The sequence below is a fragment of the Varanus komodoensis genome, unplaced genomic scaffold (assembly GCF_004798865.1).
Source record: "Varanus komodoensis strain SLA01 unplaced genomic scaffold, ASM479886v1 scaffold1, whole genome shotgun sequence".
NCBI classification, from domain to species: domain Eukaryota; kingdom Metazoa; phylum Chordata; class Lepidosauria; order Squamata; family Varanidae; genus Varanus; species Varanus komodoensis.
In genome coordinates this window covers 62,565,191-62,588,029 of record NW_025335268.1, presented here as the reverse complement: position 1 = coordinate 62,588,029, position 22,839 = coordinate 62,565,191, and the positions used below count along the sequence as shown (strand labels likewise).

Genomic DNA, 22,839 nt, shown 5'->3' with positions numbered 1-22,839 from the left:
TTCTTAATCCCACCTATGTTTTACTGCAAGATTCTTGCCAAATCTTTCCCTGGAAAATTTGGGATGGACTGTGTATTTGGCTCCCACCAGGTAGCTCCTGGGATTGAGAATGGCTAAGGTCAGAGACTTCCAGGCTGTACTCCTGGGGGAAATGAGGTCATCTCAAGTAACAGACATCGCAGGCTAACTTCAAAGTTTGAGGTTATTAACCATATCAGAGAGACAGCACTAACAAAAAACAGTTACAAGTTAGCCTCGCCCAAAAAATATCTTTGGTTACATGCCCCCTATAGCTCTGGCTGGTGTGCACAGTACATCCTTATGCATGGTTTTACTTGCGTTTGATGTAATAATTAACATATCCTGTTATATCCATAAGAGTTGGCTCCCATATTGCAAGGGTACAAGGTGGATCACAGGTCTGGATGTGTAAACTACCACTGCTCTAGTTAATTTTGAACCAAATGAACAGCCTACCTTCCAGCTGTTTCTCTAGCAATAGTTGCTGTTCTCGCTCCTTCCTCCAAAATGCTTCTTGTTTTTGCCTGATTCTGTGTCGCAGTTCCTCATCATCAGTATCGGAAGACTCAGAGCCTCTGTCGCTCCTCTCGTCGTCACTGTCTCCTGATCCATAACCACCCAGTCCACCTGCGTGCATAAAGCCTAGTCTATCACGAGGAAAGATTAATCCTGGTTCTTAATATTTCTGCAGGGCAAAGAGGAGAGTATATTGCCCATCTTTCACTCCTTCACTGAAGAAGCCACTTATTCTGGAGGAAGTGCCAATGCTGGTTGACTGTAGTGTTCAAGGCCCACACATGTGACCTGCTGTTCAGTATCAGGTTTTACTTCTTCCGGAACAGCTTGCCATGTTTTCCAGCAAGCAGTCGCTATGATTATGTACTTTTCCGATAAATATATGGGTAAAGAAGCTCTTTACAGAGCCAGTCCCAAATACTTAGTATACATCAGCAAGAGCATATACACAGGAGTGCAGTGCCTAAGACCTGTTCCTGAAGACATCTTTACAATGAGTCAGCTTCAATATCCAGGCCTTTAAAAAGTCCCAAATGCCAATCAATTTTCTACTGTTCAGAAAAGACTGTACATTAAAAAGGTACAGATATGGAATAGGAATGGACTTCTCTTCCCCCAAAAGACAGATCTGTAAAAACTAACAGACTGGTAGAAAGTATTCTTGAGTAGCTGATGCAGATTTTTTTTTACTTTCTGTTCCAGGTTCCCTTAATCCTTACATTAGTTTACAAAATACACTTAAGCTAACATGAAATAACGCATCACTAGTTGTCAAAATATGTATTTATTTAAAATCACAATTATTAAACATTGCATTAATGATGTTACACTGACATGCAAACAAAAAGATCTATTACATCTCAGAATGCAATTCTGAACTTCATATTCAGCATGTCCCAATTTACATGCTGGTTATGAAAAGTCAAAATATACATTTATTCTGTGGAAATATTGGCAAGAAAAAATAGTAGATTTTATGAAGCATTTTCACTGAACCAACAGCTGAACTATAAACAGGTGAAAAAATCCTTCACATCCACTGTATTAGCTATCTGGCCAAAAAGCCCCAAGTTTCACTGACAAGACAGGCTTTATTATTACAAACTGTACAGATTCATTTATTTCAGTAGATGTATTTATGAGATAAGCATAAAAATGTTATCGGGTGCTTGCCTAATGCATGTTGGGTAGTTTCACTACATATTCAGAAATGCAAGCCAGAGCTATCACCCCATTAAGTCCCTCTCAAAAATCAGGAACTTACTTACCAAGTCCAGTGAGGGAAGCCAATGCACTGGACTGTGCCAGCTGTTTTGCAGGAGCTTTGTATCACATCAACAACAGGAACAACATGTTAACACAAATAGCCACGATTTCATAGTCATGAGAGTCTATGGTATTGTTAAATCTACTACTATTGCTGTTTTGTGGAGGAGAGAAAAGACATTAAAAACGTATCATCCATTGAAAGCCCAGTAATTTTCTGGCCATGAACGTTTAGAAATTTAAACTGTGAATAAACAATGGACAAAATAAAAAGAAGCCATTTCCAACTTATACATTTTCAAGTTAATACGTTTAGTCTGTAATCAGTACAATATTAAATTAGTTGCACAGGACTATATGGAATATTGTTACCTATTTTTGTAAAAATAGCTGCCTAATAACAAATTCATTCATTATTCAAGCTTGCCTTAGTTTTTGCTCAACTATATTTGAACTAGAAAATTGTATCTAAAAGCTATCACACAAAAAGTTACAACTGTTTAAAATAAAATTCTATAAGAAAGAAATGGAATAACTGAAGTTAACTCACAATACACTGCACAGAACAATACACTACACAGGACAACAATATATGAGTATTACAACTGAATTTTTCAACTTTCCTCCAATACATTTAGATTATTTTTAGGTGCAAATTCTATGGTTTTAAAATGTTCTAAGCCATGCAAAAGGATATTTAATGACATTACTACAAAACCTAAGCATACCTTTTATTGCTTTCCGGTGGACATCTTTGGCTACGTAATAAATTTCTTCATTTGTAACATCTAGAAGAATTTCTGTCAGCAGCATTTTTGTCAGCAACATCTGAACAATTTTAAATACAAAATCACTAGTTCAAACTGTATTCTCAGCTACACCCATTTGCTTCTTCAAGTTAAGGGACAAAGTAGCTTGCTTTCAGTCATTATTGAAGCACTGAACTGATATGCAGTTTTAAATTTTTTAAAAAACCCTTGTTTTAAAATTCATCTATTTATAGCTGCTTTATTTGAATTTACAAAAAAAGGTACCTCACAAGAGAAATATCTCTTGAGATGGCACTTGCTGCAATATATACACATACCATTTAAAACAAAACATGCTTTCTTTTTAAACTACTGTTTCAGAAGAAGAGAGGCCATGTACTGTAGTGGTTAGAAAGGTGGAATATGGCTAGGAAGACCTGGATCCTAGTCCCCAATCTGCCAGGAGGTTCAGTAGATGATTTTGCTCCAGTCACTGACTCTCAGCCTAACCTACCTCACAGGGTCATTGTGAGAATAAAATGGAATGGAGGACCACCTAGGGCTCCTTGGAAGAAAAGTGGAATATAGATGTAACAAATCATAGTCATATGCAAATTTAATCACAATAATTAAATCGGGATAGACTCAATTTACCTTTCTTGAAATATAATGAGACAACCATATCAATAACCAAACACATACATTCATGAAAGTGGTTTCAAAATTATCCATACCATCTGATACTCCTTCTCTTCCTCTGTCATTTCTGGTTCACTTTGCTCCTCTTGAGGAGCTGGGGAGGGACTCCGGCTTATTTTTCCACTACTAGTAGCTTCTACATTATCAAGATCTTCATCTTCATCATCACTATCCTGTAAGGCAATGCAAATGTAGAAGTTCAAGACTTATTTATAATACTTGAAGCATTCCTATTTAAAGTTTGCACAGTTCATATTGATAACAAAGAGAGAAATAAGGAACACAATCTTCTATACCAATCACCACATACCCCCATACCTTACAGAGGTAGACAACTTGTGGTCCTCAAGATGTTTTGGCCTGTAATTCTCATCTGTCCTAACCACACACAGCCAATGGTGAAAGATAATAGTTCAGAGCATCTGAAACTTTTCTCAAAATATAGCATTCTAAGGTGGATACATCAGACTCAGAACCTGAACTGAACTAAGTGGTGTCAGAATGTACGAACTGTCAAGGGAAATAAACTGCAAGATAAGCCAAGCAGCTAGCAAGAACCAGACCAGCTCTGCATCAGGGAGAGTCACTATAGAACAGGGAGTGCCAGGGTGCATGTGGCTTGAGCAGTCCAGTTGTCCATCACCAAGTCAGGAGACCTGACTGGCACAATGTCCAGCACTGCTGCCATTTGGCTCACAAGTAGCGTGACCCTTCCTGATGGATGATTCTTGCTAATATTGTTTACCTTACTTTCTTTATTCAGAAAGCCAGTCTTGGCCAGCTTTAACATAATCAAAGGCTGTAGACAGAAGCCTCTTGTCTTGATCTAGTGGGAAGGGAAAAGGAGAGAAACAGTGACAGCATCTGCAGGGCCACAAGTTGCCCACTCTTGATTCAAAGGACTAACAAAACACAGAATAAGATGTGGGTAGCTCAGTGCTTTTGCTACCAACACAAGAAAGAACTCAGCCTTCTAAAGTACACAACTTCTATTAAACTGAAATATATCTGATGCAGAAATATATAAATGTGAACAAATACAACCACTTACAAATTTACTTTTCTGTGGTAATCGAGGTCCATCTTCTTCTCCTGGTTCTACATGTTCCTTTTTTTCTTTTTTAGACAGTTGAGAACGCTGTTGTTCCATTCTTTCCTTCTCAAGCTTCTTCTGTTTTTCTCTTTCCATCTTCTCAAGGCCCTCACGAATCCAAGCAGGCAGAGTTCGGCGTTTAACAGCATCTAAAGCATAATGAAGGATTTTAAAAAATTAGCAGGCACCCATTCATTTTCTTTCTGAGCCTAATCAATTAGCTTTCAGAACAAATGAAAAATAGGCAGACAGGTCTCTTAAAACAAAAAACAGAAACAGAAAAGGCACCCTAATTCTCTGTCTGGGCCAATTTAGACATTATGGTGGCAACATATACATAAGAGTCAGGTTGAGTGAGCTTCTATTGATGGCATGGGTGGAAGATCTACCATATGAACGAAGCATGGGCAGGTGAGACAGGCAAGCAAAACCCATCTCTTGCTCAGGTTTTCCCAGGCATTTTTTCTCTCCTGGTGGAGATCAGGTACCAAAATTCGCATTCTCGTAACTTGTTCATGCTGTGCTGAACCTGAGAATGGTGATTATTGGCATTACAGTAAATATGCTTAAGACATACCAATTTGAGGGGGTTCTTGTTTCACAGGCAATGTGATAGGTGAACGCTGGCGATCTCTGAATGCTGGCCTTTCCCTTCGGTTTTGGGGAGGAGCGGGAGGTGCTGGGGGCCCTGGAGGGCCCGGTGGTCCTGGCTGCCAATAAGGTGGATGAAACCCACCTTGAGGTGGACCAAAAGTAGCCCCATGCTGAAAGAATAATGAAGTTCATTGTCCATCTAATCAATGCTATGCAGTCTTCAATCTTAACATTTTATTTCTCTGCAAAAAGCAAAGTAGGAAGAACAGGAAGCCAAGTATACAAATAAACCCATAACCTCTACAGAATGTTTCATGTTCTATGGACTCCAAAACTCTACATTTTGATTTGGAAGCACCAGATAGGATTCGGAAATCTACTTAAGAGATGGCCAAAAGTTGAATCACTCGCAGTGGGAAGTTTCCTTTTAAAAAACTTTGAACAATAGAACTGCAACCCCTCCCACCATAACACAGGGTGATTTTTATGTCCGCTCAGTTCAAAATGAGTTTATAATGTCCCACTAGGTGCTGTTATTCAAGAAATAAAAGCTTGATAGACTCATGAGAGTATGAGTCCAGCCATTTTTTTTCTCTTTTTCAGACCATGAAGATATTCCTAATTTATATAGTCTTTGCAGTAATCCATAGGGGCAAAGAGTATGTGAAAATGGGGTCTGTATAGTGCAGTATATATTATTCTTGTAATATAAGTGTCATCCTCCTGTAATAAATGCTAACCTAAGCAGCTAGTATCATTCTCATTAAGGAATTTCCAAGCAAATTATATTAAATAATGCTATGTGGTCGTAGCATATGGTTTGAGATCCAGATCAGTTGCCAGATAACTGACTGACAGCAACGAGAATCTGAAAGTATAATGTAGATGGAAGCAGGCACATAGTTAATTTTTTCTTCTTTTAATGACATTGTAGTTTCAGACAGCAGTGTATACCACTTTCAAAAGATTGATTGCAGTCGCCAACCATTTTATCAACTGACTTCTAATAGATTAGCATATATTTGAGACCTCTGTATAAATACCCCCTGGACCTTTTTTAAAGGAAAGCATAAAGATCTCTTCAATTTGAAATCAGTCACAACTTCAGACAAGAAAATCTAACACTCAATATAAAAAGTTAAAGATAATTTAATTATATTTTCTATCCATTTGGGAATCTAAAATAGAAGAATCTTCCTTTATAGTACCACAAAAATGTTTCACACTTAAATGGAAAAATCTGAATTTAACAAATGTATTGATTTCAACTGAGCACTGTCAGTTTCAGTTGACTTGTTAGAAGGTATGCCACTGCAGCTGCTTAAGTTCCTTTTTTTAATTATACCAGGGAAATGTCATGTGTGTGCGGCCTGCATGGCAGTATCCCTTTCAGTTGGAGCCCCATCAATTTGAGGGGGACATTTTGTGTGCATGTTAAAGGCTTCTGTTGACCAATTACAATTAGCATTTACAGCCTTTAAAAAAATTAAAATCAGGTAAGTGAAGAAAAACATAATGGCCAATATATATATGTCTTAAGTTTGTGTGAGTTTGAAATACATGAGGGTGGGAGATAGAAAAACAGCCCTAAAAAGTTAGTATTTTCCACAGATTTTTACTATTCAGAAAAAAGTTTCAAAAGTACCTATCATTTGTAGAAAGAAATGGCTTTTGTAAATTGTTCAAAAGCACCAAATATCAGACCTAAACCCTGAATATCACCAAGATGCTGTTCATAATGACAATTCAGAAATATGTAGGTGTGTCTAAAAGCCAGTGAAATGAATGGAAGCTAGTATACATAATCTTCTCTGGACTGCACTCAGGAATGCTAGGCACATTCAGAATCATGTGTGGATGCTGTGTGCACAATGATCCTCACTGATTTTGTTCCATCTAGATGACCAAATAAATAGGCACACCAGTGTTACTTCCATTTTCACTGAAACAAACAGGGAACTCCGTGCAGGTTGAGGAAGTCTTTCTCCAAGGACAAGTAGCTAAATCCAGGGCACTAAGTACAATTTTGTACTGTTCTACATTTCTCAATTCAACTGATTTCAGATAAGCTTAAATATGCCTAGCTCTGTGCAAGATCAGACCCAATGCTTATCTTCACATTGTTTCAGACACAATTTATTTCCAAAAGTGAAATAATGAGTATAAAGTCAACTTTATTCAGAAAATTAAACCAGTGAGAGGTGAAAAAGACCTACTAATTCATCTACACTAGTCTATGAAAGACTGTTCCTTCTTACAATACACTTGTTCATATATTTAAGCATTTTATCCTCTTTGGCTTAATATTTTTCTCTTTTGTAAGATGTGTATTTACACATTAAAATAGGGAGCTATTATAATAACCAAACAAGAAACTCTGTTGAAAAATGACACTCAAGGAACAGCTCCATGGAAGGGATTCCACAAGTTTACTATATTTAGACAACAAACGTTTCACCTGATAGTCAAACTGGTTCACTGGCCCCATTGAAAAATTATCAGGTGGTGGTCCCCCAAAGTTGTGATTATTCTGGTTAAATATATGCCTGTTGTCAGGGGCAAATTCTCCACTGTCCTGACTGTTGCTGTCTTCAGATGGAGGAACAATATCCATTGGACCTGGGGCTGGAGGAATCCATGGCTGATCTGGAGGTGGATGAGGAGGCTGGTGTGGCATGCTCCATTCTGTTTGGATTAAAAAAAAAAATACACAATTTTAGTCACACGCTTTTAACCCTAATCAGACTGTCTTAGCTTACAGAAGCGAAGTATTTGATGTAAAATAACACAAGGACAGAACATAATAAAACCCTGAAATTCATTTTTGTGTCTCAGCTATCACTGGTATTCCTTCTAAATGTTTGCATATTGGCTAAATAAACTGCTACATCTGCCACAGTCAGGAATATGCTTAATCTAAGACATGCCAGAAGCTAGTTGAGGACTTAGAAAAGGCATAATAAAGCACAGCAAGGTGGGTGAGAATAGTATTTCGGTTAGCATTTATCAAAATATTCTTCCAAGATAGGAGGTTCCCAGGCACAAACCATGAGAAAGAAAATATCAGCTACACTTTCCCAGTATGTATCCTTTAAACAGCCCAATATGATATCATAACTAATTCAAGGGTGAGGAACTTGACAACTCTTTCAAGGCTTCTACTTTGCTTATGAACACAAACTCTGATATTGCTATGCACATGGGGAGGAAGGCAAAAGTTTAAAAGCATTAAGGTAAAGACTTGGTTAGGGTTTCGTTACAAACCAACTGTACATACAGATGGAATCCTTTTGGCAGATAAGCGTTAAAGATCTGTCACCAAGAAAAGCAGGATGATTTATACTGGCTACTCCCAATCTGAGTAAAAAAAAAGTCTAAAAATATTAACATTTCTATTACAAAAGCACTCTTATAGAAAACTAACAGGTGTTACTTTTTTTAAAAAAGGAACCAGTTTGGAAGTGGCTTTGCAAATTCTTCCTTTGCCAAGGGAATGCTCTGGAAATCCCATTCTAATGTTTGCAGTGTAGTTTAGCTTCAATAGAGAAACACTAGCTTGGTGCAGTACCTAATGATCTAGGATGCCACCATGCATGTACATCAATCTCTCATGTGCTTTGAACTACTTTTAAAATGTTTGCAAGGAGTTGAGCATTTGATTTGTCTTTGAGACATGCCCCAGCAAAAACATCTGAAAGACACCTGGTTGGGGGATGCACATGTAAATGAACTAATGTTTTAACTAGGTAAGGTAGCCTAGCCTATCTGAAACATGAAAGAAAAGTATTGTCTTGAAGGGGTTAAGCCAACCTTTAGGTAAGAGACGAAACACATGACTCTGATCAAAGACTCTCTCTTTCCCTCTGAAATCCCACACACCCTTCCCCTTCTGTCCCTATTATTACTTTTTAAATAAACTTCTTTTTTCCCTGGAAGTGTACTTGAGTGAGTTGTGGGCTAATTCTGGTGCCTTGGCTATGGGACAATGGAACGGATGCGAACACAGCCTCAATGAGCCCAAGGGGAAGAAGAGGATTCCCCTAGTGCAGGGGTCAGCAACCTTTAACACTCAAAGAGCCAGTTGGACCCGTTTCCCACACAGAAGAAAACACCGGGAGCCACAAAACCCTTTTGACATCTAAAATGAAGGTAACACTGCATATATCGTTTTTTACCTTAATGCTATGTATATCTTCATTATGATTTAGCTGCAGCTCTTTTTCAGTCACTAAAAACTGTTGTTTTTAATCTTACATTATAATCTAGTAGGACTCCTTTCATATATTTTGAATAGGAGAACAGCTTCCTGCAGAGTCAAAGTCAGTGCTAAAGGGCTCCATGGATTAAACAGCAAACCTCATAAGTTCATCAGCAGTAAAAGCAAATGAATCTACCCACTCATCATTAAACGTTTGGTTTTCTTCAGAAACTTCGATTTATTCATGGTTGGCCTATGGCGGAAGGGAAGTCGCAAATATAGATGTGTTTAGTGACTGATTAACAGATAAACAGTCAAGTGATGTGAATTGTGACAGGTCCCAAGCACAGCTTTTATCATTCAGAGAAAGGAGATTACATTTGAACAAAGAGAATCTTTTCAGCAGCCTTTCGTGTAACATAAGAGCCTGCAAGAAGCTTGTTCCACTCTTTTCCTCTAATGTCACAATTTACTTAACCTGCTAGCGGGGTGTTCCTGAGTGGATGCCTCATCATCACCTATTGGTATTTTGTAACTCGGTGGCCTCGGTGGCAGACCGGCGGCTGTGACGCATATTTTGGGCAACAGAGCCGCAGCAGGGGGAATCAAGAGCCACCTGCAGCTCCGGAGCCACAGGTTGCCGACCCCTGCCCTAGTGTAACATTACAGGTATTGAACAGTGATAAACAGACCTGCGGTGCATGTTGCAAAACTGGGTTCATGCTGAGGGTGAGCTGTTTTTTAAATATTACAGCTGTATTAAACTTCCTGTTACTATATGATTCACAAGTCATGTAACATTATTTTATTAGCGTGACAATGACAGCATAATACACCTAAATTAAAGTCTTTAAAATGTTCAAGATGACAAAAAGGATTTTGATCTATAAACATCTCTGCCAGAGCCTGAACCCAGGTCATCCTAGCTGATTAAGACAGCAATCCAGCAAACATCATGGTGACTGAAAAGGGACAGAGCTATACAGAAAAAATGAATGCTTATCTTTCTCAGGGTGTCCTCAGTGGTCACACTAATCCTGTACAATAACAGAGAGAGTGATTCAAAGCCATTGAGATTTGAACTTCGTAGGTAGCAACACTATTTAAACACTGCTCCTAAGATTAGGCTGTGGGCCTGCAAGCATTAGAATACACAAACAGAGAACTAAGTACCAGTAAACAAACCTGGTTGCCACATTCTGTTGAAGTTTGGATCGCCCTGAAAGTTACCGTGATTGTTCGGACCAGGCTCCATTCCAGTCATCTCCTGGCCATTTGGCATCATCCCCTGCTGTTCCACCACACTCTGCTGCCCTGATGCTTCTCGCTGCGCAATCCATGCTTGAGCTAATGCAGCCCAGTCAATTTGGCCTGGAATTAAAATTATATTTTCAGCAAACAGATTTCTGTAACAGAAGCAGGATGATGTACTTCTCAAACCCATGAACACAGCATCTCATTCCATTTAAGTAATATATCACCAATGCCTGGGGAGGAGGAGGGGGATTAGGGGTAAGAACACAACTATATTCTTCAGATCATTTGACCAGTTGCCTCAGGGCTGCACAGCCATACAGCAGCATACTCTGGCCTCTGCAATCAGCTGGAGGATAAAAGGCACTTGAAGGCTACCTTCCCTGCTTCCAGAAAGATGTTCATGGGAAGGGAAAGACCAGCCTACCCCAATCCATTGGTCAGAAAAGGAGCTTGCTTCCCTTCTCCTGGACAGAAAAGGCACTGTAATGTCAGAATCAGTTACAGAGAGCATCCCAAAGATGCAAGGATTTTTCAGAGTCCTTTTGAAGCTACAGACATTGCTATGCCTTGGAAGGGGGATTCCAGGATTCAAACAATCCTACTGCCCTCTCACAGCTGCAGTGGAAATAACTTCAGGGACAGGAGAGACCAGGATATGAGAAATCTTATGGCATCTCCAGCCACAGTCTTACTACTACTCTAAATGACTTAAAGGCCCATATAGACAAAAATTTACAAAAAGGAGAGCAGAGGTGAAAATGGCATCTGTTGCTCTTTCCACCCTGCTACCAGCAGCCTGCCAGACCACTGGAGGCTTCCATCTAGCAAGGGTATAACCCATAGGACTCTACCCTAAGTTTGCTTTTCCCCCCCTTCTCCCTTCCAATCCCTTTACCATCCTGCCTTTTAGACTGTAGTTCTGAAGGCAGGGATTCCTTTGTTACAGAGATTCTGTTATAATCATTTTGAACCGAAGAGAAGGAAAAATGTTTTAATTGATACAAAGAATTTAATGGCATTAGCCTAGCATGTAGTTTGGCCCATTCCTTTATCATCCTTATTCATATAAATTAAATAATTCTGGACCTTTTCAAGAATACAGTTCCACAGATGATATGAACTCCCAAATAATCACTAGACACAGGCTGCAATCCTATGTATGCTTATGTAACAGTAAGCCCCACTGAACTCATTGGGACTTACTCTGGATTAGACAAATAAAGGACTGTGCTGTTAAACTATTAAACGAAACAGTTATTGTTTCATTATATTTTCTTCCAATCTGACAGTTATTTAAAAAACATTTAACAAACTTTCTCAGCTGTGTTTTAGAATAATCTAACAAAATATCCAAGGCTACAATATTATACACATTTAGGAAGAATTAAAATCTCCCTGAATTTAATAGGACTTACTCTTAACTTTTAAATATATAGGTTTAGACTGATCTGCTGCAACCTTGAACAGTTTCAATCTGCAACAGTCCAGTTTAATGCAACTGGAAGATTTAAGCTGTCTACATTAAGGTATGCAATCTAAAAAGTACAAATTTGCATCTCAATGAAGTAAAAGGAAAAAGATCTCACTAACTTAAATAGGATTGATTTTTTTGGTCAAATTTATATCTACCTTTCAAAAATCAATTCTTTCTACATTTTTAAAGATTTTTTTCCTAATTCAGGAAACCCTGTGCATTTAAGACTGATTGCTGCACTATTATTTCTGTGTACTTTTCCACCTGTTAGCCAAGTTCAGTCTAATAAAACAATTTATTAGAACATTTGCCTTCAGTTAGTGCATCCTGATTTGATTAACTTGGCCCACACATTTTTATTTTAAGCTTACTTTAAAAACAAACAAACAAACATAAACAAAAATATATACAGAGAGGAAAAACTGACATATACAGCAACTGGACCCTATGGCTGGGATTAAAAGTAGATCCAAGATTTTTTTAAAAATGGATTTCCATCAACAGCCTTGTTTGTTCTTCCCCATTTTAACATATTATTGGCCAAGGGTAGGCACTGAATTATGCAAAGCTTCTAGTAGTGTTTTCATTTATAAAAAGCCTATGAAGAAGATAACAACTATCCAGGGCACATAAACAGCCAAAATTTTCTTGATGGGTGGACAGATCAGTAACATAGACTAGCCGCACACCAAGCTAGCTATGTCTATTTGCCACCAAGGGATGCTTCCTCTTTTACTTCTTCCCTCCTACATTCAAGCTCAGGTACACTGCAATACAGAAGAAGGGATTAATTCAGCATGCTTTTGTGCTTGCTATGGGTTTCAGTTTTTCCCTCTATTTTCTTCACTAAGGGACCTCTTTAAAGTACAATTTAGGAAAAGAAACTGTGCTTGCCAATGAACCTACTTGGGACATGTAAGGAAATCAAATGGTGGCAAACAGTAAGGATTAGCTTGACTTTTGGTTAGGATGATGTGAACTTTCTGAATTCATCACAATTAAGTGACGAATTCAAAAAGTTCAAAAGTTGTCTCTAACCCAAAGTGGACATCTTGTGGCCTTCCATCTAGTTTTGGTCTGAAACTGCCATCAGCCCCATCCAATAGTAAAGTATGACTGGAGTTGAAAACTAAATAATCTGGAAGACTTCAAGATGACCCCCATCCCACCTAAAATGTAGGTCATTTGGCTGGTTTTCACCCTGATAGCACCATTCCAACTATTTACTTACTTGGATCTTGCTGGTGCTGAAATGACTGCATCCATTGCTGTTGATTCAAAGGCCACTGTTGCCAAGGCTGCCCACCTTGATCCCACATCTTTAGTTCTTTATACACTCTACATTTGATCAAAAATAACATTTCAAGTTTGAGTTGAGACTATGTTTTGAGTAATTCAGTTCTACACAGTAACATTTAAACCTCTCAAAGGTCACCCAGGCAAAGCTATACAAATTATACTTTACTTGAAATAAAGCTATTATATACCTAAATATTTTAAAAGAACACAGCATGTTTCAGTTTTGACCGAATTCCCAATAGAATCCACAAACACTAGCATACCAGAATTTCAGCTACAGGATTGCCATCTGGTAACGGACATTATTCATGTCTATTGTCAGAACTGTAGAGATCAAGTGACTGATCAACTGAAAAACAGTTATACCTGACTGTATTTACCTAAAAATCCACAGGACTCCCTACCTGGATCTGGACAACAGTTATCAAGGTCAGTGCTATCTCTTCCTCAAACAGGTTTACCAAAGTTATCAGAAGGTTTAGTAGCTGTCAAGGAAATAATATTCAAGCTGTACCAGCTGGATTCAAAATCATATGCATACAAATTTAAATGACAGAACTTTGATACAATGCATTATTCTCAGCTCATAAATTATAGGGTATTGAATTGACTGTGGAAGATGTTCCAGCTTTAATGAATCTCAAGAGGAAAGAAATTCTAGGTTTGGGAATGCTACTATTTGCTGTTGATAGATAGAAGGTACCAGAGATCATTTCAAGATGAGAGCAGAGGTGTCTATGACACATTTTAAAGGGTGGTGGCCCCAAAACAGGCAGGCTCAAATCATATGGGAAACAGTAATTTTCCACTTGAAAGATTGTTGCTCAGTCAAGGTAAGCTCACAACTGTGTTATAAATGATAATTCTTTAAGGTTGAAATTCCTTTTCCTAAATTTCATTTCATTCAGCAGGACTTTGTTCTAAGTAGACATATACCAGATTGTATTGTAAAATCACTAAAAATGGGACAGGATGCACTGTCTCCTGTGCACCAACAGTTTCATTTTTAATCAACTGAATTTGATCAACAAATTCATAGCTTGCTGAGAATGACCTGCAAACCCTGAGTACTTGGTTAAGGGTTAAACACAGTACTGACCAAGCCATGGATTATTTTGCTAACTACTGGATTTTTAGTGCTTAAAAACAGCGCACTGGGTTTTTCTGTCATATTCAATGAACGAAGTGATCACAGGTTGATTAAAAACAGAAGTAACTGTCATGCTATAATCAGCACACCTGCTCTCTCCCACTTGTATCTGACAGCTCATGGGTAAAAGTCCATACTAAAATCACTGCATCCACAAAGTATAACTGCCTTCCTTAAAGTTCTGTGAACAGTGCAGTAAGCAGTGAAAAGAACTGAATGAAATTTATTTTATTTACGGAATAGGTATACTGCTAGTCCATACCTATCCATATGTCCATGTTCTAAACAAAACCATTTGGACATATTTTCCATACAAGTCTGGTATGGCCATATGATCATCAGCTAAAGCTGTTTTCCAGGTGCCTCTATCCTCTAAGTCAAGTCAGTTAGCAATAAGGTATCTGACTTTTTCAGCACTGATGTAACCTCCCACCTGTGGAATGTTATCTCCAGGGTGACTCACCTGGTGCACATTCATGTCATTTGGAACCAGATAAATATTTCCTCCCAGGACCTGTTAGTCCTTTGGCAATCTATTATGCCGCACAGAGTTTTTATTTGCTGTGCTTTGTTGCAGTTTTAAATTGTTATGCCACTGTTTATTATTCTATTATTGAAACACATTATTAAAATATTTTATAAGCAGCTCTGGTAATGCTATCTGGCACTGAAAGGGAAAGATATACATTTCAGAAATGACTAAATAAATGAAAGAACAATGACTATGCACTGGATAAGAACCATGAACAGAAGTTTAAAAAATGCTTGTGTTCTTCCACAAATGCTTACTCAATAGTTCATGCGCTATTGCCAATAGACAGGGTCTATATAGGTTCTTGTGCTTCTATAAGAGGCTGCAGGAGCTCTTGTATAAGCAAGAGAACACATTTGGCTTTACTTCCACTTTCCTTGCACGGCTGTCTGGCATAAAATGGAAGAACCACCATTCCTTGAGCAGAATGCCACTTCCATACATAGGAAAACTTCAGATGAACTCTACTCATCCTAATATTTCTGCCATCAGTGTTTCATGGATACCCCTACAGTAGGTGGTAACAGACACAATTTACAAGGTTTGTTTTGATTATATTGGTTCTGTTTGAGTGAATAACGTTAGAACCTGCTTTAGTGTACTATAGCTATATATGCTGTCCCTCCTGAAGTCTATTTGTTTCTTTTACCTTGATCTTTACTGCCCCCAAACTCTTCTCCTGCATTTAAGAAGGCTGAAATCCATAAGAAGTCCCAATTCTTTCTAGGTTTAGAATGTTCTAATTATTCATATAAATTTAGGATTAAAGATATTCTCTATAACACTGACGTTAAAAAAGGGTTTTGAAGAAACAGAGGATCCAGCAAATATGTACATAGTACGTCAAAGCAGCTATACTTTTAAGTAATTGCATATGAATTATCCAAAAGCTATGAACTACAACAGATCTCAATTATAAAGTTACTATTGTTTCTTCATTCCTATTGCTGTAGCCTAACTTTGAAATACAAGGAAGTCTCTCCAAACACCAGTTAGGGTTACTTGCAAAATAGTTCTATCTAACCGTAACAACTCATTCTATTTACCTTTCATCCTTCTATAAAGCTCTAAAAATCACTTATATATTGAATGCATTTCCTAGTCATTTGTGAAACATATATTTCCATTTTCTTTTTGCAGAGCATCAGAATATGGTCTTTTCTAAAAGAGCACTTCTGTACAGCAAGGTTGAACAACTAGTGACCCTCCCAGTGTTTTATGTATGTACATAGTAGAAATTAAAAGTTCCACTATGGAACTGGGGGTTCTGTTTGCATGTTGAAACTATCATATATAAGCAGCCTGTAGAACCCCTGTCTCTTTAACATCACAACCTATGACTGACATTGACAGAAGTTTAACACCCCAGAAGTTAACTCAACAGCAAAACACGAGTTAACAGCTGGGTTGCTTAGTCCCTAAACCACCCAAAAGACTGAATTCCCATATAATGTTGCACAATCTGGGACGGAATTGATCATGGATTATGCAGGAAAAGTGGAAGAGGTGGGGATGCTGCAGACAGTTGTCACGCACATTCATACCCAAATGTGCACGACAACTCAAAATGATCACTGTACTGCAACTTGTGACCCCCCAGATGTTTTGTTTGGAATGGTCATTAGCCCTAGCCAATGTTAAGGAATTATGGGAGTTGTAAACCAAAACATCTGGAGGTTCACAGCTAACCCATCCCTGCTGTACAGCAATGCTCTAGCCAGATTTGAGCAATGGTCTCAATTCAACTAGAGGCAGCACTGCAATAAATGGCAGTGACAGAGCAGCACAATCCCCATCCCTCCTCTATGCAACTCAGTTTCTCTTCACTTCAGAAATAAACCAGTTGGAACATATGAATAAATACAAGACTATGAGATGCAGCAGCTTTCTCTACTCTGTTACTGATCCAGATGTGTTAGATTACAATCCCTATCACCACCAATTAGCAAGACCACTGGACTTTCTGGCTCAAGATAGTGGGAGTTGTAGTCCAATACATCTGATGGACAATAGACTGGAAAAAGATGTTCCAAAGGTTCAACCAGAGATCCACCAAGATACCTCTATTCATTCCTCACCTTAAACAAGGCTAATTTAAGCCTGAGCAGCTTATCTATTATCACATGGCTTCCTTATTCCTGTTCTCCTCATTATTAATTTGATGAAGCTTCCAACAAGCAAAATGATACAAAGAAGCCATTGTGGTATTCCCAGGACATCCATCCCTTTTTAAGGAATGACCTCTTTAAAGGTGGGCTGCAACTAGCAAAAATGGGGCAAAAGCTACTGGCATAAAGACAATCTCGGATGCTGGACAAAAGTAAACATTGATGCAGATGTTTTATCTGTAAGGTATGCTGTTGTCCACTGAAGTCTGAGCTTGAATACTTTCCAGATGAGCTCTGAAAAATCCTGTTTGGGCTGATTTTGAACAGCCACAAGCTAACTTAGTTTCTAAATGTTTAAACTAAATATTCTATTTCTACTCTATTTTCTTAAACTGCTGTTACTCATGCTGAACTTTTGGGAAAGACTGAGACAAAAAGAGAAATATTTAGACAATCATTAGTACAAAGAAGCCTGAGCAAAATCAAGATCAAGACAAAAGCACCTTTCAGAGATCTCACTCCCCTATTTTTCAAATTTCAATCAGTGCTGAAAACTTGAAGAAAATAACCATGTTTTAGTACTATGGTGATCAAAATTATTGTGAACATGATTATTATGCATAATATAAAACAATAATTCAGCACAAAATGCAAGTACTAAGACTAAAAAGGCAGCACTCTGAGAAATTAAAAACCTAGAAGCCAGCATTACATTTCTAGCTTTCATCCCTGAATAGGAATTAAAACATTAAGATGGCTAGATGTCAGCATAATTTTTTTAGACATCAGAAGCCTAGACAATATTGCAGATTTCCATGAAATCTGCCCCTATTCCTTCAGTACTAATCTTTTAAATCTTATTTTTAAGCCCAAACACTCAACAAGAGTTTTAAGTACAAAATAAGGTGTCAGGCATATTGTTGTATTATACCCTTGCCACATGAAGAAATGAATAGAAAGCTATACAAATCTCTAACCATACATAATATGAACTTGCACCTGTTTTTCTAAAGTACTTTTAGAGTGCAACCAACTTCAGTCATGCAATAGTGATGATAAATCTATTTATATATATTCAATCTATTCCCAATACTGGGATGCAAGGCAACTTTTAAATTTAAATGTGTGGAAAGAGAGACTTAGAGGGCATGTTCAGCCTTGAGAGGAGAAGACTGAGGGGGAACATGATATTCCTCTGTTAAGTACTTCAAAGTAGCGACAGCCCAGGTTCAGGCTAGATATCAGGAAAAGTTTCCTCAGTGTCAGAGCAATACGACAGTGGAACTAGTTGCCTAAAGAGGTGGTGGGCTCCCCCACACTAGAGACATTAAAAAAGAAGCTAGACAGGCATCTGAGTGGGATGGTGCACAATGTTGTGTCGCAATGTCACATAAAATAAACATACCTATGCTCTCACTATTTGTACACATGCATGGCTTCAGTTTTATGGCAGTCTACGGCTTCCAGTGTGTTATCTTCAAAGTGCAGAGAGTCAAATTTATACCATCAGATGTTACATGTGCTCATGGTGACTTGGCAGCTATTGTCAATAATTGCAGCTATTATCAATAATCTTTCAACCTACCATTGCAAACAATTTCATACATTGCAACATGTTGGCTAAACACAGTACTGTAGACAGCAAAAAATATGCAGCTTTGCTTTTCGATTTGATACAAGAATTTGAAAATAGATTTCAAGATTTCTGGGAAAATAAGCACTATTTTGGTATATTTCCAACTCCATTTTCAGTTGACCTAAATATGTTACCTGCCAATTTTCAAATGGAATGTATAAAGCTGCACTTTGACATTCAACTTAAAGAAAAAATTGATCATGAACTTTTATAGGTCGTATCAACCCAGAGACAAATATCCCTTTGCTTCAAAATCATGCCTTATTCATGTCTTCGCTTTTTGGAAGCATCAACATTTGTGAGCAACTATTTTCAAGAATTAAGCACACTAAGAGTAAAATTAGAACCAGAATATCTGATGAGCAACTTGAGAACTCACTGAAAACTGCAACTACTTCCATCGACCCAGATATTGATCCACTAGTTTCTCAAATACAATGTCAAATATCCCACTAGTTTTTTGTTTCCCTCTTTTCTTTTACTTTTATAATAAAAAATAAAAAATCAATGAAGTTTTATTACTCAGATATGCTCATTTTCTCTATTAATGATCACAAACTTTGGACTTGCTCAATGATTTTAAGACTCTCCCAACGGGTCACCACATAATTAGGATTATGTGAGGACTTATCTGTGGTGGCAGATATCACAAAAATATGCACAGACTTTTTTTTGCTTACCAACTTTTGTTAGTGTTTATGATTTTAATGTGCAGCCCAAGACATTTCTTTTCCTTTCAATGTGGCCCAGAAAAGCCAAAAGGTTGGACACCCCTGATTTAAACTGTTATTAGTTTGTTCCTTTAAATGCTAGGAAGCTTCAGAAAAGCAAGGCGTTAGAAGAGGAGGAGGATGAGTGAGGGAGGGAGGGAGGTGATTGGTTGGTGACTGAAAGTGTGTGGTCAGAGTTTGGAAGCATGCAAGGGGGGAAATAGATACTTTCCAGTCAGAAAAGTGGTGGTCTGCCAGAAAATCTACAGAATCTGAAGAGGCAGCCTTCTCACTTGAATCCCGGATAATGCTGTGAAAGGCACTTAAGGAACAAAAGGAAAGAGAAGGAAGTAGAATACTTGGAGGGCTTATTAGCCACTAGAGAGAGTCAAAACCTAATACTGTCAAGCATTTTAAAGGTGTGAGAGATACAGGCGGACAGAAATGAGTGCATAAGACAAAGAATGCACTGAGATAAATAAAGTAAGAACTGGTCAAATTACATTCAGGAGGGAAAGGAGGATCTGTGAATGACAAGTGTGAAGGCAAAGAGTGAGATAGCTCAGTCAGAAGTTGTTACTATACATTGTTCTATTCACTTCGGAAATAAGTTACTGAACATCTTGAAATCAATATGCTTATTGTGCAAATAAAGTTTTTTTTGTTTATTGTTAACTCAGAGTCATAAGCTGTTTAAATATCAGTGTCTCACATTCAGGTCCACAGCCCAATGAAGGAACCTTACAGCTGGGGTACAACCTAGTGGGAGAAGTTAATTAATAGGACAGGAATTAAATTCCTGGTGGCAGTGTTACATACAAAGAAAAAAAGAGGGTGATATCAAGAAAGTTAAAGACACCCCATATCCAAATATGTTATAGGAAAGTAATTGTAACAGTCTTATATTTAAAACATCTCAGGACAGTTTACAAGAAAATTAAAGAACAAGAGAACAGAACTCTGTTGGAACAGCACTGATAAGTTACTGTAAATTCTCCTGGCTAGAAACATTTCATTGGTCTACCAAATATATTAACTAGAAGACTCAGTGTTTTATATCTAATGGGAGGATTTGAGTGGGTGAACCTTATCGTACTGTCATTCAGTTATAAAGCATTTGAATAGCCACTCTACCTCACCCAAACCCATCTCACAAAAATGTGAGCAAATTTATTTATTATTGAATTTCACTGATTCCACTAATCAGTTGTCCAGCAGAACTTTCTAAGTGTATTAGAGAATGTGAGAACAAAACAAGTCTATGTAATACTTCTAGGCACACACTTTTCAAGCTACTTGAAAGGGTATGGTAATAATATGGTAAGTAAAAGGAATACATGCAATATTTTAGCAACATGTGCATACAATGAAACACTCTAACTGAATATGATCAACTAAAAGTCTTGATTACTGACAGATTCAGACCAAGTTCACTTATGAAACTAACCAAAACACCTCTGGATCAGCTTAGGAACAAAGTTACAAAATGAGCACCTACATGCCACATCCCCAAAATATCAATCAATGCTTCTCTGCCAGGCTTTTTTAAAAAGCCATCTAAAAAAGAGAGGATGACACACTTTGAAATACTACATGGAAATGATTAAATTTCAGAATAACCATGAACATGCCTTCATTAACAGCTTATCAGATTCTATCTGCTTAAAGGAAAAAACAACATCCTTGCAAATATGTCCGCAAATGTTAGTAGCTCTATGGTCTATCTGGCCACACAAATCAGTGAGAGTCAACTAAGATAAATACTCAACCCATAGGCAACTAGCTTATATTAATGAACTACAGACTATCCAAGGTAACTCCCTATCGTTCACTCAATTTTATTGCATATAGCCATGGGTTCTTACAAGTTTACAAGACTGAAAACAATGAACACACTGATATAAATTCGTTAAATGAACAATTTCAAGCAACAGTTTTTTAAATGCAGAAGTACCATCATTTACTTAACAGGAAATTAAAGAAAAAGGACCACACTACACAGGAGTTATGTACTGAAATTCTGTAAGCTGCAGTAGGCCATGAGGTGCTCATTGTACATTACTGACAGGAAGAATGTCACTGTCAATTTAGAAAATAAAATCTGAATGGGCCTAAAAGCAAACCTGTTGAATCTGATCCAAAATTCATCTAATCCAGCATCCTTCCTCCCAGAGTGGCCAGTTTGATTCTTCTGTGGAAGTCTGTAGCCCTGCCATGAAGACAACATCTGTCTCTTGCAGTTTACCTCCTCACTAATAACTTACTAGAATTTAGTTGCATTATCTATATGACCAGGGTTGCTCTCCTGTGTAAGCCTATTAAACTGAGCAGAGGGTACTTCTGAAAAGGCATGTACTGGGTCAAGCTGCAAAAATAGCAAAGTTCACATGTCGCAAGAGTTACTCGAAGTACCTTTTTGGCCTAGAAACACGCCTAACAGAAAAGAGTTGTTTTACAATGTCATGTGTGACCACACTGTAAAGCATTCTACGTTCATCTCTCTTGCAGCAATTATCAGTAATCCGCGGCAGAGGCGACATGCATGTTTAAAGCCCAACGTGTGCGTCCCACCCCTTCGCTTCCTGCCCGGCGGAGGCAGCAGCAACACCCGCCAATGCCCCAGCTGTCAACCCAGTCCAACCCAGAGCTCACCAGCACATGCGCACTGTGGGTTCCTAACGGGCCCAACCTCAACCCGCCCCTTCGGTACTCCAGTCGGGACAATCGCGCATGCGCACAGAGGAACCGGGGGAGGGAATCTAGGGGGAAAGGGTTTGCCCGCCTCAGTAACGCAGCTATAAACATGAACCCGTTGCAGAAGCGCAGGGATCCGCGAGGCGGAGAGGCAGGAGCAGCCTCTCTACGTTCTTTATTCCAGCCCGGAACGGCTGCCCTTCCCCCTTCTTCGCCCCGCCGAGTGCCGGCTATTGAGACAACAGCGCCGAGCTCGTAGGCCGATCGGGAAGGAGGTACAGTCCTCGGCCACCTTCCATATCCTCTCGGCCGAGCTGCGGAACTCACCCCCCGCCGGCGCCTTCCTCGCCGACCAGCGATACTTGCAGCTCTCCGGTGCTACCTCTGTCTCCCTGGTTGGCTTTTCACGAACCACACAAAATGGCGCCTGCTGGCACTCACCCGGAACAACAAAATACGTCACTAAGGCTCGGCGGAGAAAGAGGCCTAGCCCTTCGAGACTTTCTGCCATCTTTGCTATGGGCAGGCGATAACATGGAACGGCGTGGCGGGGTGTTCCAGACGTTCAGGACTTTAATTCCCGGCGGCCCTGAACGTGGCCAAATAGGGTGGGGGTGGTGGAGGCTTCTATTCTAAACCTGGATATTTCGCTGCTGCCGCAAGGAAAAGAAAAAATTGGTCGCTTGGGCACTTAAAGCAAAAATAATTTATATAGGCATGGCAATATCCACTTTTTGACAAAGCATATAGAAATATATGCCAGGAAGAGGAAAGAGATCTTCCGTGGCTGCCTTCTCTATCGCAGGCCATTCATGCCAGTAGTTGCCGCCATCTTTGTTTAAG

At 38.7% G+C, this 22,839-nt stretch overlaps 1 protein-coding gene across 2 annotated transcripts; it reads right to left on the bottom strand.

Annotated features, from left to right (window-relative positions):
* Positions 1–6: 6 nt before the first annotated feature.
* PNISR (PNN interacting serine and arginine rich protein) lies at positions 7–22,439 on the bottom strand. Of its 2 annotated transcripts, none has more exons than XM_044427431.1 (10): positions 22,324–22,439; positions 13,099–13,205; positions 10,322–10,507; positions 7,397–7,623; positions 4,922–5,108; positions 4,303–4,493; positions 3,287–3,424; positions 2,532–2,631; positions 1,806–1,859; positions 7–648 (listed from the first exon to the last, which is right to left on the bottom strand). In XM_044427431.1, the coding sequence occupies exons 2-10, from the start codon at positions 13,184–13,186 to the stop codon at positions 446–448; spliced, it is 1,374 nt and encodes a 457-aa protein (XP_044283366.1). In that variant the 5' UTR covers positions 13,187–13,205; positions 22,324–22,439; the 3' UTR covers positions 7–445. The 2 variants fall into 2 exon arrangements, with proteins under 2 accessions (XP_044283366.1, XP_044283375.1); XM_044427440.1 differs by having other exon boundaries at positions 10,367–10,507.
* Between the last annotated feature and the right edge of the window lie 400 nt (positions 22,440–22,839).